Raw genomic sequence first — 16,209 nt, forward strand, 5'->3', positions numbered from 1 at the left:
GAGCCTTATTCGCGAGTGGCTGGGATTGAGTTGTCACGGTGATACCAGGAGGCGAATGTTGAGCTTTTGAGGTTGTGGTGGCACAGGTAAGTACTGCCAATTTCGTGGATGGAGCATCTATTGCTAAGCCTCCATCAAGCTTTTCTTTGAGCTTGCGCGGAAGGTGCTCGCAGGTCGCTGCATGTACGAGGATCCGTCTCTTGACCCAGCTCTTGGACTTCCACGCAGTGGTGCAGCCAGTATTTGTTCCCGCGCAGCGAAACATGTGTGCCTTGGATGGGTCATCCTTCTTGTAACATCGGATTGTAAGTGCGAGGAGCTTCGGATCAATTGGACGGCCACCTGGGCCTTGCGCAACTGGCTCAGGCAAGTCTTCATAGTCGCCAGCATCAATATCGAGTGCCTCGGAGTTTGCTGTACTAGCGGCTGTTGCATTTTCGGTGTTGGTAGGACTTGGAACCTCATATGATGTGTCAGTGAATGTTATTTTGCATACATGCATTTACTCACTGATTGCTTTGCACAATTATAGTGATAAACTGTGGTCCGCCACAGATCACGAAGCCATTTTTGAAGCAGCGCAGAATTGGGACACTGGTTGAGGGCAGCCATTAGAACGTCGACAACTGCAACAAGACCGGCCCGTGCTCCTCAAACTCAAATGGGCACAGTGCAGACTCATCCTTCCGGCCTCTGGGTGCAAACGTGACCTCGAGCACATTATTCAGCGCAGCTTCGGTACTGCCATAGAGCTCGACCCTATCCGGATCTGGTACATAGTGTTCAAAATTATATTTGGAATTTCCGAGGGGGATGCTATGTGGAAGTTGTGTGAGTGCCGTTCGGAGGTGGTTTAACCGTGCGTCGTTACGCACAACGTCGTGGAAGAAGCTCATCAAGATTGTGATCATCGAGATACTTAGTTTGTCGGTCATATCTTATCGATCGTTCGGTGATTTCGGGTGTTCGAGAGAGTTGACAGGCTATGTTCCTGGAATCATATACATATATATTTGAGTTTTCGACGAGTTTTTGACATCCCAACATCAGGCCCGAGTTATCGATGGGATAAAAACACGTTAAAAACCGGTCAAAAACTCCGAAGTTTTTAACGGAGCCCTAGTCCACAACTATGTAAGTAGCGAAACTCGCTTGCATCCTATAAGCAATCACGTGATGGCGGACATAAGGTCGCAATGCTTACTAATCATCTATTTGACATTCCATACCGAACGTAACTCTTTAGGTACCCTTCTGACTTCATGTTCGACGCTGCCAGGAAATACGTATACGACCGGCGTCGTGGGCTATTTGAGACATCGGTTGTGTTCTGTGGAGCGTATGCTGTGAGCCGCTATGTCAACGAGAGATTGGAGGAAGTTAAGGAGAAGGTTGTCAGAGAAAGAGCTGCTCGAGAGGCGTATGTTCGCTGACTTTGTCAAATACTCATTGATTTACCCGCTCATTCATTGTTATCAGACTCCGAAGACGCTTTCAGAGTACCCACGATGATGCATGCTTCACTATCATGGCACTTGTTCCTACACTAGCTGAGCAAATCCTCGAGGAGATGGATGTTGAGTCCCTTACCAACGAGCTTCAATCTCTGTCACGCACATCTCGTCCTCGATCCCGCTTTCAACAACCAGAGTCTCATTCTGAGTCCGAAGTAAGCTCCGCCTCAGATGTGCATTCAGATGCCGGGTCTGCGTCATTGTCGTCCTATTCAGGCATTGATGGAGAAACGTCATCGAATATGGCAGCTTCGACAGGCAGCTGGGTCGATCGCTTTTCTAGCTCCTCATCGCACAGGAGCGAACAATTACAGCAACCCCACGATTTCCTCGCCTCTGCTGGTAATCAACTTTCGGACTCCATTACCACCGCTAGTTCATCGCTGAGCTACAATCCTGGCGCTCCTTTTCATGTGAGCTTCTCGTATCCGGAATGTCCGAATTCAAATTTATGCGCAAACAGGAAGCACGGGCTTCTACGTCTACCTCCATGAGCGAGAGTAGCACCCGAACAAAAGCACAATTGTGGAAGGAAGTAAAAATATTAAGTACGTTGTTATATCCAGTATCACTTGCAATTTTCTCAGGCAATATATGTCAGCACTGACCCGTACACTGACGACACTCTACACGACTACTTTGCTGTCCCTCCTCACAAGCATACAGCTAGCCCTTCTAGCTCGCGAACGTTACATAACCTCGATCCTTTCTACCGAACGCGCCGAACGCATCCGCGAGGCGGCGCCAACGCTTTCTGGTCTTATCTTCCGGGAGGCTGTATCTCGTGTTGTTGACGTGGAGGCGATATGGCCGGCATGGTCTGGCCAAGAGGACTGGGATGAAGAGATCGAAGGCGTGTCGGAGGAGACTGAGATGCGCTTCTTGACACTTAGCTGGTGGATACTACACGTAGGGTGGAAGGATGTAGCCGCAAGAGTGCGAGGTAGTGTCGAAGCCGTCTTCGAGGAGTATGTGCTTTCTTTAGCTAGGTGCTCGCACATTTTACTGATGATGTTTTATTGTCAGAGTATCTCTCAAGACGAAATTGTCACCTTCTGAGCTCCACGTTCTGATCCTTGATGTTCGACGACGTGTTGAAGGGGATGGTACTAGTGATAATAAAGCGAGCATTTCTGGCCGGTGAGTAGAGGCCCCGTCACTGCTCCACTGCCGGATTCATCGACTCACTCTATTACTTAGCTTTCTCAGCTCCCTCCTTCCACCAACTCTCGAAACGACAGCCCACGTACTTGCACAAGGGGGTGCTATCCCTCAAACTCCTTCTGAATCCTCACTCCAGCCTAGTTCTTCCATTTCGTCACTACGCGAGAACGACGACTCTCCACCAATCGCTGGTCCCACGCCTCGTGTAGGTATCTTTCCAACCCCGCCCTCATCCATTCCCGCCTCTTCTCCATCGCCAACCTCCAGCCAACACGCCCAAAACTCAACGTCTACACCCCCAACATTGCAACCCCGCGCCGAGCTCAACGACCCAATATTCTCCTCTCTCCTCACGCAAACCAGAGCATATTTGGCTGGTCCAAATTTTGCTTACGCACTCAGCGCTGCGCTTGACCGCGCCACGGTGGTGCTGGTCGACGGACTCCGGGCCAAGGTATTCGTAGACTCGAGCACGACGAACTTCCCGGAGGGTTTGTCTGCGACCGACCCGATTGATTTGACTGTGGAAGAAGAAGTGAAGGAGGAGATTAAGATACGGCTGGCAGGCCTTTTGCCTGGACTGGCGCGGTGGAGCCAGTTGGCGCTGAATGCTGTGCCGAATGAATTGGTAGATGTGAGTTTTCGCAATTTTTGGGGGTCCTTTTGGTTCTGTTGTGTTTGTGGCTCCTTTTTATTCGAAACATTGGATACCACGCTCATCTCATTTGATTCGCGTTACACTATCAATGCTTCTACTGACTGACTGAATTTTTTTATCCTTAGAATGTCATGGCAGTGCGCGAACTCGGTGCGCTAGAGGCAATCGTCATGTCAGATTATGAGGATCGATACTCTAATTGATGAAAAGGAATGAAATTCATATGCTACCTTTTTGTACTGACGAATAATGACATGTATGCCTCGCGGATATCTATAAGCTCCTTCGAGTTGTTCGTTAACGTTAGCGATCCAGGTATAGGGAAACGCCTGTGAAATCCGCGAGGGAAGGAAATAGCAGATAAAAATATAAAACAGACTTGCACCACATTGACTGGCTCGTCCTCAATTGTCGTCGTCCACGCAATCGCAACCAAGAAGCTTTGCGTCATATGTACAGTAGAACGGCATCTATGATGTATCGTCCGCCGACACGAGCGTTGCATAAGAGACGGAAGTCCGAATTGTGTTGGGTAGTAGGCGCCAGGCCGTCGTCTTTGACGATCCTTGCAATGTATCGCCTACTACCACTGGCACTACGTCCAATGCTCGGTCAAATGGCCTTCAATTCATTGCTATCTCAGCGCAGCAATCCAATCTAATAGAGCCATGCCATGGCGCTGTGTGTCACAGTGATGCAGGCCGTGCTATGCACTTTGGTCAAACTCAAAGAATCAAAATTGATTTCAAATAAAATCAAAACGACCCGTCTTTATATTTAGGTCTGCTAGGGGCAACTAGTAAGACAGAGCAGTGCTTTGAAAATTATACTCGCGAATTTAGGCATTAACTCTGTCTGTTGCTGGAAGTGCGCTTGAATCCTTCCACACGGAGCTAAATCAAAAACCATGTTCCTATTTCCAACCCTGGATGTACATTAAATGGCTGGATCCAATCGTGAATATATCCAGTATTAGCGGAATTGCATTATAATGTAGACGGCACTTGGACGACGTCTCTTGAAGCTCTTTCATCTAGGAGGCGTCTATATTAGTGTCGATTACCAAAGTATGGTAGGTCAAGTCACCATGTCCACAACAAATGTAGCCTATTTACCGGCACGAAGGAGTCGAAGGGCTTGTTCAAACACCCCTAGCGGAAGTTCGCTCCTGAACCCAGCTTCATAAAGATGCTGGACCGCTTCAAGAAGCTGGACACATTCATTGGAGTCATCGACCAATGTGTCTGGGGCAGGGCGTCGGATCAACCCGACATAACGAGCTCCACATTGTTCTACGCAGGTTTTCATCGCTGGATGAGCAGCAATCTCCAGGATAACAATATTTTCACCCTCGTCATGAACGAGCTTCTGCACGATGTTACCGAATTTCGTCGGGCGGAGAACATTGTCCCAGAAGTAGTCGCAATCAAGTGGCCTATTGAGCCAAGTACCGTCAATGGTTGACATTACTCGCACATCAGGTGTCCCCGTATTCGATATCTGGCCTAGGTCTAGATTCCCCAGTGCTGCCCTGAGCGGCGCTTCGATTGGTTCCATCAATGGCGTGTGGAATGCACACCCGAGCTGAGGGAGCCGCACTGCAAATGTATTAGAGAATGCCTTAGAGTTGCTCAGGAATGCAAATAATGCGTTTATGAGGGGATGAGTACCGGCGATGGCAACGGCGTGTGGAGAATGAAAGGATGAAATCCAGAGGCCAGATGTTACTCCCGCTTGAAGGAGCACGTCATCAATGATGAGCCGTGCTTGTCGTGGACTGACCGCGACAAAGATGGTGGCACCGTTTCCCTCGACTTCAGACATAGCAGTAGCGAAGGCGGCAGCAATCCCGATTGTGGTTGTTCTATCATAATGGCCTGCCGCGTAGCCCATCGCTATTTCCCCTATGCTGAACGCCCGTCAGCATTTTCAACTTCTGATCGTTGCGATTGAATACCTTGTGCCAATAGCGAAATCTGCGCTAAATCCCAAACTCCGAATGAGATCCCACAGGGAGATTTGTACGTATGCAAAAGATAAAATGACATCATTTAACGGCCAGGTACCACTGGGGTTCAGGGAGCATTCACCGCCCGGAACGAAGAGGCCCGTGCGGTCCAATAACGAAGGTTGGCCATATACCTCCGTCAAGATCCTGTCATTTTCCTTGATGGAAGCGAGGAATGAGGGGTATCTTTCCGCGAGCTGACGACCCATGGTTGGATGTTGCGATCCCATTCCGACGAACGCCACACAGAGCTTGGGACCAGATCCCCTATCAGATGGTGGAGATGAGGGGGAGAGATCCCACCATGGGGATAATTACTCACTGACAATGATCTTCGTGTTCATCCAGCACTCCGACTGGTGGATCAATCTTTGAAGGTACACGCCCTGAGTCATTGTGCCGCTCCACGTGCTCTGACATCGTGGCGGCCTGAGAGTCTAGTGGGGCAAGCAGAATGGACAGAAGTTGCTGTTCCTGCGCTTTATAGAAGTATATAGCATTCGAGATAGAACACTTACCTCGGGGTGCACGAGCTCTCCCATGATAGTTGAGTGTTGAGATGCAAATTTTCACTTCCAAACTTGAACGTTAAATGTCGAGGAGCAACCGACGAGCTCGGAAATGAAAAGACAGCTCAAACGCCGTCAAAACTGTGGGCGCTGTGTAGCAAGATGCTTGATAGGCTTGGCGCCGCTTTCCGTGCGAGGGTATGGCGGCGAATCTCCACAGTAAGCCCAACGCTTGTTTCTAATCCCTTACCGATTTATATATCAGCACTCTGAAACGGACCTCATGAACTGCCTGCGAATCGCGTTTTGCCACATCAAAATATCGGACGGTGATTGGCTTGTCTGTCAGTAGTGAAAGTAGGCTTCAGTGTGCTCAACAAGAAAAAGGCGGCCGAAAAACCTGTAAATAACTACACCGTCTCAAGCATGTACGTGCAACGTTTCACCAGGTAACCACGATATTTTTACATACCCCCACTCGGTTCAATCCCATGAACCTTGATGGCTCTCTGTAAGGCCAGCTCAGTTTGCGAAGATGTAAACGAAGCACTTGGCTCACCTTCACACCCCACCCAACACCCCTTATGCGGCTACATCCCCAGACCTTAATCTCGCTCAACTTCGTGCACGCTGTGACAACATCTTTCATCACAAAATCATCTAGCTCTCGGCACCACCCGGCATCTAGATAACGCAGTTCCTTCGCTCTCTTGAGTTGTGCAAGTGCTTCAGATGAAGCGCTGCGCAGTCCATTCACACTCAACCACGTGAGCGAGTGAGCAGAGTGTACAATGGCAGTTGTGAGTGTCGCACTTGAAAGCTCTTGGTTTCGGGCAAGGGACAGTACATGCAACGGCGGATTCGGCGTGAACGGTTCGAGAGAAGCGAGACCGACATCCACGGGGTCAGAGTCCACATCCATATCGTAGTCTTCGTCTTTCAGGGTGGATATTGGATATGCCCAGTTGCCAAAGAATTGCGCCACGCCCTCATCAGTGAGATTAAGGCACTCGTCCAGTTTTAATTCGAGCAAGACACGGGTGTATTTCCTGACGCTCTCCTGAAGGACATAGTCAGTGAATCCTTCATGCTTTGAGGCATCAAGTCTTTCAAGGGTGATTCCGTGTTTTTCTATGATCTTCATCCAACCGTCTTCGTCTATGCCTATTCCTGGAAACGCCAGATCTAGCACTCTCAACGACGACAGAGAGCATAAAGGATCGGCAAACTCGTTGTCCATCAAACCAATTTCCCTCAATGAGAGTTCTTCCATATTTTTGCAGCTATCTGTCAGCGTCTGCATGCATGCTAAGTTGAATCTTGGACTCTGGGTAATCTTGAACACTCGTAAGCCTGGCATAGCCTTGAGGAATTCGATCCAAGCTTCCGCGCGTACGAGGAACGGGCCAAGGAGTGTCAAGGAAGTCAGCTGCCGCATCGAAGTGGAAAAAGCCAAAAGGACGGGCGATGTGAGACGCCCGCAATAATCGAGGTGTAAGTGAGTCAAATTGGGGTTGAGGGATGCGAGGGTCGTCAGTGCATCCGGAGTCAGATCTGGTCAAAAAGAAGCTTGAGTCAGTCCGTAAGAGCTGAAAGACGCTCAACATACTAGTTGCATCGTAGAACCTGAGCTTCTTGTTGAGCACATCATAGAACAAATGTGCATTCTGAGGGGTACTGTCGTTCCGCTGTGAAAACGCCGTATAAAGATCCCCAACACGTCACTCACAGACCACGGTTCTTGGAGAGTGCCTTCGCGATTTCATCCATGTTCACGGAGCCGATATCACCCAAAGCTTCCACGTCGTCAATGTAGCGCGTTATGAGCTGCGCCATGAAGCTCGATCGCCGTGATATTCAATGGTTTATAAGTACTCACCTCAATGCACATCGCCGCAAGAGATGGGAAACGACGTTCCTGGTAACTGATAACATCCCGTTTTTCCGCCACATTAGCACGTTTACGAGGGACTGCCGGCTTCTTGAAAGGGTCAGTACCAGACGCCTTGGCACAATTGTGGCAGAGATAGCCAGGAGGTGGATTGGCTGCCATGGTATACTTTGTCTATACACAATGTTACGCCATGCATTTTCTGAGTCAAATAAAATCATACCACAGTGAACTGCTTTTCGCATCTCGCGCAGGTTTTGAAGCTTCCAGCTGGAGGTTTGGGACTACCGTCGCCACCCATTGACCAGAGATTCTTCGACATGGCCCTGTACTCGTCCTCAGAGGAACCTTCATATTCTCCATCATCTTTTGCTTTCTTCTTGGCCTTGGATTTAGCAGCGACAGTCGCTCGACCCTTTGTGCTCTTCCGCTTCTTTACAGGAGATTCTTCCGCAGGCTCATCGAGCTCGTCTGAGGCGTACCCAGTGTTCTTATTCAATAAAAGAGTCAACCTGATGATGATAAACTTTCATATGCACGACTTACTCTGCCTCGTCCACGTCGGCCATTCGATGCGCGAGGAGCGCTTTCCTCTTGTTGCACTTCCTCTGGAACATCCTCCACATTATCCCCAGAGTTACTCGGACCAGCCACAGATTGATGGGTGGGCTGGTTTCTAGGCTGATTCTGGGTAGCCACTCGTCGAGCAATTGTAGTAGGATTGATGCCTGACTCCTGTTAACAAAGTTTCATTCAAACGACGCAAATGTTTCAGGGGAATGGAAACATACCCTAAGAAATTCAGTTAATGCAGATGTAGGTCCCCTAACATTATTTCCACGTCTACTCATTGTTGGAAGCACTGAAAAGAAGTGATTAAAGGTTGTCGACGACGTCGGGTGTAACTTAAACGCGCCTTGTTACAAATTTAAATGAGACACGCCAGGTCACGTGCCACGCTAAGACAGCGGCTAAGTATAACATCCATGTCCAATCCTTCGCTCCCGCCAACGCTATCGGCCACTCGCCCTCTCGCAGCTCAAGTAGGTGGTCATGCGGGCGTTGAAACGACAGAAGATGGATCCCTTTTGCTCAAACCTGCTCTCCCTCGGGAAATCGAGTTTTATCAACAGATCGCCGCTGCAGGCGATCACGACGAACTATCGAAGCTAAGAAAGTGGATTCCAAAGTTCCTTGGAGTGCTGAAGCTCGAAGGGCAACTCAAAGATTCAAATGGGGCTGGGAATGGAGGCGATGAAAAAGTGGAAGTAGTCCCTGTCCATGGGGAAATTGCGCCGGAGGATAAAGATATGTCAATCCGATCTGCTGTCTGCGCGTTTGGTTAGTCTTATCTAATCCAGCACAGCGCATCGTCCTTGAAAATCTTGTGTATGGCTTTGTGAAGCCTTGCATTTTAGATGTGAAACTTGGGACTGTCCTTTATGACGAGGACGCGCCGCCCTACAAGCAAGCACGCATGATCGAGTCAGCTCATAATACTACTAGTGAGGAAACAGGCGTTCGCCTCACAGGATTTCAGGTACCTTGCTCACAGATTCTATAATTCAATTCATTGTTAAAAACAGTGCAGGTGTACAGCAACGACTCTCCCAAACCTATCTTGACAAACAAATGGTACGGGAAATCGATCAAGAAGGAACAACTTCCCGAGGGTATTGAGATGTTCTTTCCTGTCTCATCTGCGCCTTATCCCACACTGCCGAACTCTCTTGAGACGTCAGAGTCAGACGTGTCAAACCCACATCCTGGTCTTCCCCCTATCATTCTCCACCGCGTTCTCACTACACTGCAAGCCCACCTAGAAGAATTGAAAACCACGATATCGAACATTGAGATGCGCATGGTAGCCGGGAGTATTCTCATAGTGTACGAGGGAGACTGGGAGCGTGCCTCGAAAGCACTTTCCACGCCTTCTGCGATTGCCACGACGGAAGAAGACGAGGATGATGAAGTGGAGGTCGAGATAGATGAAAATGGACAGATTGTTCTAGAGTCCATACCCGACGAAGCGATAGAGGAAGAGGAGGAACACCAAGCTCCTTTGTGTTCCCTTTCTCTCATAGACTTCGCGCATACTCGACTTATCGATGGCGCAGGTGCTGATGAGGGCGTGTTGAAGGGCATGCAGACCATGGTCGATCTTGTTAGACAGCGGAAGGATAAGATCGCAACGATGCTGCCTAGCGATGGGTAACTGGATCTCGATTGGTTGCGGTTCAGGGGAATATGGTACACAGCAGAACTTGGAAGTCGGATCAAATGTCTATAACGGTACAGTCACAATTGCTCGGAGGCTATACCGAATGGGGGACGAGATGTAAACACGGTGACACAGAATGCAGAGTAAAGTCGCGGAACGACCTAGTAGTATGAACAAGCTTTTGAACATCGTACTGCTCAATGCGCTCAGGAAAACTCTCGACAGAGGACGTGGTCAAGCTGTTGATTCTAAATGACGCCATCAGACTCGTAAAAGAGAAGAGAGTGGCCTCGTATCAGGGAATACAGCATTACTTACTGGCGCTTTTGCTGATCCCGCCTGCCTTTAGGCTATAAGTTCAGCGCATTTGATCTAGTAAGCGATGACGGATTCGAGTGCTATCGCTGGGCTACACACCAACGGGTCACACCTGGGCAAGTTTCTGTCCTTCGGATAAGATCACGAGGCAAGACCGCAGACCCTTCAAACACCACTCCATTTGAAGCCAGGAGAGGAGATGACGATTCCAGAGAACCTGGAATATGCGCTTGAGCATGTCATCCTACGGGTTGGGAGCAGGCGTGCTTAAGAGCGTCGGAAGCTGATCGACTTCGTTCGTGCGCTTCGCTTGCGAAAATCATAAAGGAATTCATAGCGTGGATGAACCCCCCTTCTGGTGGAGAAAGACCTTGTAATGCAGAGGTGGAATGATCCTGGTGCCTTAATAGTCGAAAACATCAAGAAATCCGGCAAATTCTTGAACTGCTGGACTACATGGAAAGCTGGCAGTAAAGGCAACTCTGGAGCGAGTTTGACGTGCTAGCGCGAGGGATAAAAGACACGAGCCCAAGAAAGAAGTGATATGCAGTCAGGCAATAGGGCCTTCGTTCGATTGTGGTGGGCAAAGACTCAAAGAGACGTTAAGCGCGTGCGGAATCGCAAGAACACGGAGATCAGTCACCAGATAGATTCCTCATCCTGAGTGATTCGTTGGTGGCACACCAATGGGCATCTGCAGGTGGAATTGCGAGACATGTCATTTTTGGGGGGAACCGCAGGGAGACAAACGCACTGACGCATTGACCGGACGGAAAGACTATTGCATCCGGATGCAATGAGTTCATGCCATAATTTGCCATTAATGTTGAACGTTGAACGCCTAAGTATAGCCTAGTATATATAGCCCAGCTCGAGTCTAATAATAGACTGACTCTCTTGACACTTGACCAAACCTGCAAAGCCATCGACCACGCCATTTTCATCAACTGCAGAAACGCTCGTACGGTATACACTTGATATCGCAACCTAAACCAGACGCACCTTGGTCCACCAGACAGACATCTCAATCCTCGACAATAGTGATGAAAGGTAAGTATTTTGACGAGATATTCCTGCAGGCAGGGGATCTCACCGTATTCATGACCTTGTCGTGTACATGAATTCAAATCATTTAATTCATCCTTGACTCGGAGCTTCAAGCTGTGCCGCACCGCCGTACAGTCGTCGTGCGTAAGCTAGGATATGTGCGCCTGGAACGACTTCATACATTGTCGCGAGCCACCTTGTGCCTCATTGGATATCCCTCCTCAGTCGGACAGTCGAGGTCTTTTTGTTGATTGTGATGCGGCAATCATGATGATCTAGTTAGTCAAAACTCCGTGACACATTTATCATTCATCACGACTCACGAGCGTTTCCGTCTCTCCAGGGTTCGGGGCATAAGGATGGTGTAGTTTCATAAACTGTAACACGATTGCAATGGCTTTCGAACGAGTTGTGCCGATGTTATGCCATTATATCAGTCGGTATGTAATATGTACTTGTATATATATTAACTGTTGTCTACCATTAGTTTCCGATTACTACTGCCAGCAGAATTAATAATTTGTGAGTAGTCGTAGTTCATTCTATCGCGCCTAAATTTGTCTAGGGTCATCACCGCGCATATCGACTGCCGTTCCGTACCTGCTCCCCATAATACCACAATATCCAGGGTCTGCAGCATAATTATAAGGCTGACAATCGAACGAACAAAAACAAAAAACAAAGACGTACGCAGGACAGCCTATAACGATTGCCACGACTGCCAAAATAGTATCGCCCTTCCCGAACCCGAGTGCATTGTACATCGTGGGAGCAAACAAAGGAAATCCAAAGCCTGCTAGTGACCGCAGAAAGGAGACAGCGGCCAGGGCTGGATATGAAAGATTTGAGATGAGTAACGCGGGAACCGAATCGTACGTACCAGAAGCGGCATGAAGCGTAAAGCAATCGACAATGTAGGTCTGAATACACTGGAAACTCAGAATGATGCCTGCTCCCACAAGCGCGATTCCCTAATGAAGCCGTCAGTAGCGAAACCGTACTAGAAGAATTAAATTACAATATCTGGAACTATCCAATGAGTTTGGGCTTCAGTAGTCCACCCTACGATCAAGCACCCTATTGGAAGTAGTAGTGATCCAGGAACCATAGCAGCTGATGGTACATTAATGAGTACTCGAGAAAGGAGGCATTAGAACAATATGACGAACGTAATCTGAACTCTGGTTTTGCAACCCTACCGTTCTTCGTCTTGAAATAAACGTAGATTTTGTCCATAGTGCTCGCATTTATTTGGCATGCTGCCGTCAACCCTACGCCAAGTGCAATGTAATGAAGGCCGGCGATTCCGACCGACTGCTGGTATACGCCTTCAAAGATCGATGGTATCGTCGCCAAGAAGACTGAGAGACTACGTGAGATCACGTCCGTGGAAGAATAAATGACTTACGATATAGTAAACCGTATAAATACGCCATGTAGACGCCGAGGAGCTGCACGATCGGCTCATGGGCGAAAAGTGCAAAGGGGCGACCAAGTGATTGGGCCATGAAGGTCCGCCAACTATATAGATCATTGTCTTTAGATGTCATCTTACAGGGATTATAAGACGACTTACGAGCGATCTTGACCTTCGAAAACGGTACGGATTTCTCTGTGCGGCGCTTTTTCGGCATCCATCGACCTGCGCATCTGCTCTGCCTTCCTTTCTAATAAGACGGGCGCATAAGCTGAACAGGATTGATCAGGATGGGCATGTCGCGATCAATCAATCACTCACTCTCTTGAAGTGAAAACACCCCAACGATGTGAATAGCTGCATCCACAATGGACGTCGACCAAAACTATCACAGAAATGAGGATAGTCCCAGATTGGTGGAAGCATCACACACCACCCATCTCCAGGTCGAGTATTGAGCGATCCTGGAGAAGATTTAGATAATGTCATTCAGGTTAAAATAGCCACAAACCAGGCGCCTGTGATAGGTCCTATAACCGGTCCCAACAATGGAGCTAACGAGAAGATAGCAACGGCTTTTCCTCTTTCTTCTGGTACCCAACAGTCCCCAACAAATCCGCCGCCAATCTAACGAGGGAAGCCATTCAGAATAAATACTTTCTATTCAATGGTTGGAGCTTTACCGACAAAGGCGAACTGCCTCCGACGCCGGCGAGAAATCGGAAGGCGAGAAGCTGGGATTCTGACTGTGCAAATCCACATCCAATTGTCCAAGCTGCCAATTCATTTCAAAATGGGTGAAATTTATGGGTCAGGTTGTAAATATCACATACCGAGATACCATAAATTTGCCAATTGCATGACACGCGACCGTCCGTAAATCTCACTCAATGGACCCAGAACCAATGGCCCGATCGCTGGAATGCAGTTTGGTTGATCAGTGGCGAATCTAGAATTTACGATATTGGCATACCATATGCAAGTACAAATATTGATGCTGTAAGTGCAAGTACAACATCGTTGTTGATTCCGAAGGCAGAACCCACTTGGCCAGCAGCGGGCGAGATCATAGAGGATGAAACTGAGCTGATGAAAGTAAACAATGACATAATTATTATCGCGGCCCATTTGCGTCTATCGGACCAGCTGTGCAATAACTATCAGCCCAATAACCATACTGCTCTGCTCACGCAACGCACTTTTTAGGATTGTGAGGGTCATCTGGGCCGTCCCAGTCGACAATCAAAACATCTGTACCACTCGTTGTCGCGCTATTGCCAGTGCTATACGACTTCTGGGAATGACTCTGTTCTGGAACATGGTAGATTATATTTGGCGCGCGATCGTCTTGTAAAGTTAGTGTTGGAGACACCGAGTCTAGTAGGCCTTGTCCCCCGTCAGTTAAGGACGCAGGGATTGTGTTTGTGGCGGACATGTGCGAATGATATCCACATGGTTCCTTCCTGTCCGCCTACTTATACTCAGGAGGAGCCGGTTAGTCGACCGTTACGAAGTCACTAGAATGCAGAGTTGAGTAAACAGGTCCTGCCATTACCATGCTAATTGCCATACCTTGCCAAATCGATTGAGATGAAACCCTGCATTTGTTTGACACATACCAGTTTACTGTAACTTCGCTATTGGGACCGCATCGGGGTACGCCGTCGGCCAATAGTCATACTAAAATGCAAACTCGGAAACAGGAGTGACAGAAAGCGATGAAAGCAATGGACCAAGTACTTACTAAAAGCCTCCGTTTGGAGAACATTTAGTGCCTTCCTTGGCGTCGAGTTGCTGATTCCGCGTAATAGTAGGGAAGTACTAACTGGGTAGATCCCGGAAACATCATAGTCGTGATATTCTCATTAGCATATCTGGCGCAATTGAGAAAATTTTGTTTTATGTCCTTAGCTACGCTAGATCAATGTCGCAATTTTAGCGTGAATTCCCGTTTGGTTAACACCGCGCGACGACGCAATCTCGAGCGTGTTGTCAATGAAGCCTAGTACCGATCGAAAGTATCGTCCAGACGAGACATAGAGTCGAGCAGTATCTGTCAAATTGGCAGTTAGTACTGGTAGAAGGTTCTTCAAAGTCAAGGAGGAGCAACATCGACAAGAACTTTGTCAGAGGTGGCCGCACCACCGCGGTCATGGGTAACAGATCAACATCGCACCGCCTTTAATAGCATTCAGCAAGGCATTAAAATCACCAGTTGAAGCTGAGGCAGCGAAATTGACTGCAGGTGGCGGGAGTGCAGCAGTTGAAGGTGGTGGCAGAGGCGCAAGGAGGGCGAATGTCTCCCATCCATGTCGTCGAACGGCCAAATTCCTCATTCCTCCCATCACGCTCTCTGGCGAACTCGTGTTTCTCCTTCTCTGTACTAGCCTGGCAGTCCTCGATCTTGCGTTCGAGTTCAGGTGCACGCTCGTGCATGAGTTGCAAAAGCTCTCTTTCTCCAGCATCCTACGCTCTTATTCCTTGCTCGCGCTCCTTGGTACGTGGGAGATATACTCCAGGTTCTCTTGCAGTCGCTTAATACGGTACCGCGGTCTGCGGTACCGTATTGATCGCCCATCTCATGATTGAGAATCTTTTGGGTGTTGGCAAGCTGGCAGATATATCTGCGACAGGTCTGTTGTCTTTGTTTCGCGGGCGTACATAGTGCTGCGGTCGGTGTGCCTGCTGCGGGGCTGGTAAAACCAGGAAGCTCTGAATCGGTGTGATTTAAGTATAGACTGTAACGTCTTGCTCAAAGATGACTAGTACGAGCAAACTTGATTATGTCAGCAGATTATTTACGTTCAAACGAAACTTTGCGTTTGCAAATTCATTGCAAATGGACAACGGCATCGCGGCACACCTGCCTATATTCTAATCAGCATTTTTGCCGAACATAAAACAACATGAAACACATGCACAGCATATGCATGATCTGGATCCCTCAACCGCTTTTCTCAGGCCTCTCACCTGAGCTTCATCCACAGTCCCCATATCCCTTTCTTCCGAGGCCCCTGCACATCCCCTCATTTTCAATCGCGCCACCATACCCAGTACTGTAGAAGGCCAATTTATCAGACTCGAAGGTCAGTCACTCCATATCACCTTCGCATCCATTTTAACTTTCGTTATCCTCTCGCCCTATCTACAGTCACCAGCAGAAAGAATCTTCAAGTCCCTTCCGAACGCATTCCCACAGGATTTTACGGATCCATCGATATTTATCGACTCGAGGAGACGCTGGAAATCAACCATCAGAGTCTTATCATCCGATGTCCATGAAGATCCCATGTTCACATTTTTTCCCAAAGGTATTGGCGGACAGGCGAATCGTGAGTCTTCCTCCCGCCCTATAACTAGTACTGACTCGGGTCATCTTTATACAAGGTATATGTAGCAAGAATCGCCAGCTGTTCACATTGAGCAGGGGATCTCCACAGCTGTACAGTCCGTCCGTCCGTA

At 48.5% G+C, this 16,209-nt stretch overlaps 6 protein-coding genes across 6 annotated transcripts; 2 read left to right on the top strand and 4 right to left on the bottom strand.

Moving 5' to 3' along the window:
• Positions 1-94: 94 nt before the first annotated feature.
• On the bottom strand, positions 95-935 carry DEU56DRAFT_753012 (uncharacterized protein; the record flags this gene model as incomplete). Its single annotated transcript, XM_041349675.1, has 3 exons — positions 95-460; positions 511-594; positions 639-935. Coding segments are annotated over 3 exons (747 nt in total), but the record flags the coding sequence as incomplete, so codon positions are not given.
• A 129-nt stretch (positions 936-1,064) lies between these two features.
• Positions 1,065-3,792, top strand: DEU56DRAFT_782033 (Peroxin-3-domain-containing protein). The gene is made up of 8 exons (XM_041352081.1): positions 1,065-1,151; positions 1,205-1,420; positions 1,480-1,927; positions 1,978-2,062; positions 2,116-2,482; positions 2,541-2,654; positions 2,715-3,312; positions 3,462-3,792. The coding sequence occupies exons 2-8, from the start codon at positions 1,263-1,265 to the stop codon at positions 3,537-3,539; spliced, it is 1,848 nt and encodes a 615-aa protein (XP_041212105.1). The 5' UTR covers positions 1,065-1,151; positions 1,205-1,262; the 3' UTR covers positions 3,540-3,792.
• A 335-nt stretch (positions 3,793-4,127) lies between these two features.
• DEU56DRAFT_79675 (acyl transferase/acyl hydrolase/lysophospholipase) lies at positions 4,128-5,901 on the bottom strand. Its single transcript, XM_041352910.1, has 4 exons — positions 5,863-5,901; positions 5,667-5,818; positions 5,294-5,611; positions 4,128-5,245 (listed from the first exon to the last, which is right to left on the bottom strand). The coding sequence occupies exons 1-4, from the start codon at positions 5,884-5,886 to the stop codon at positions 4,444-4,446; spliced, it is 1,296 nt and encodes a 431-aa protein (XP_041212106.1). The 5' UTR covers positions 5,887-5,901; the 3' UTR covers positions 4,128-4,443.
• Positions 5,902-6,317: 416 nt separating this feature from the next.
• Positions 6,318-8,595, bottom strand: DEU56DRAFT_869563 (RNI-like protein; the record flags this gene model as incomplete). Its single annotated transcript, XM_041355566.1, has 8 exons — positions 6,318-6,362; positions 6,413-7,407; positions 7,463-7,530; positions 7,583-7,680; positions 7,733-7,918; positions 7,968-8,234; positions 8,291-8,479; positions 8,536-8,595. The coding sequence occupies 8 exons, from the start codon at positions 8,593-8,595 to the stop codon at positions 6,318-6,320; spliced, it is 1,908 nt and encodes a 635-aa protein (XP_041212107.1).
• An 89-nt stretch (positions 8,596-8,684) lies between these two features.
• Positions 8,685-10,009, top strand: DEU56DRAFT_79618 (uncharacterized protein). The gene is made up of 3 exons (XM_041352882.1): positions 8,685-9,052; positions 9,109-9,284; positions 9,336-10,009. Exons 1-3 carry the CDS (start codon positions 8,731-8,733, stop codon positions 9,957-9,959), a joined length of 1,122 nt encoding a protein of 373 aa, XP_041212108.1. The 5' UTR covers positions 8,685-8,730; the 3' UTR covers positions 9,960-10,009.
• A 1,891-nt stretch (positions 10,010-11,900) lies between these two features.
• On the bottom strand, positions 11,901-14,182 carry DEU56DRAFT_729777 (MFS polyamine transporter; the record flags this gene model as incomplete). The annotated part of the gene is made up of 14 exons (XM_041348118.1): positions 11,901-11,961; positions 12,021-12,159; positions 12,211-12,301; positions 12,349-12,443; positions 12,500-12,691; positions 12,739-12,851; positions 12,907-13,018; positions 13,069-13,132; positions 13,181-13,211; positions 13,259-13,374; positions 13,431-13,522; positions 13,581-13,664; positions 13,721-13,893; positions 13,947-14,182. 14 exons carry the CDS (start codon positions 14,180-14,182, stop codon positions 11,901-11,903), a joined length of 1,599 nt encoding a protein of 532 aa, XP_041212109.1.
• Positions 14,183-16,209: the final 2,027 nt, after the last annotated feature.

Source organism: Suillus clintonianus, assembly GCF_016758775.1.
Source record: "Suillus clintonianus strain FC179 chromosome Unknown DEU56scaffold_12, whole genome shotgun sequence".
NCBI classification, from domain to species: Eukaryota; Fungi; Basidiomycota; class Agaricomycetes; order Boletales; family Suillaceae; genus Suillus; species Suillus clintonianus.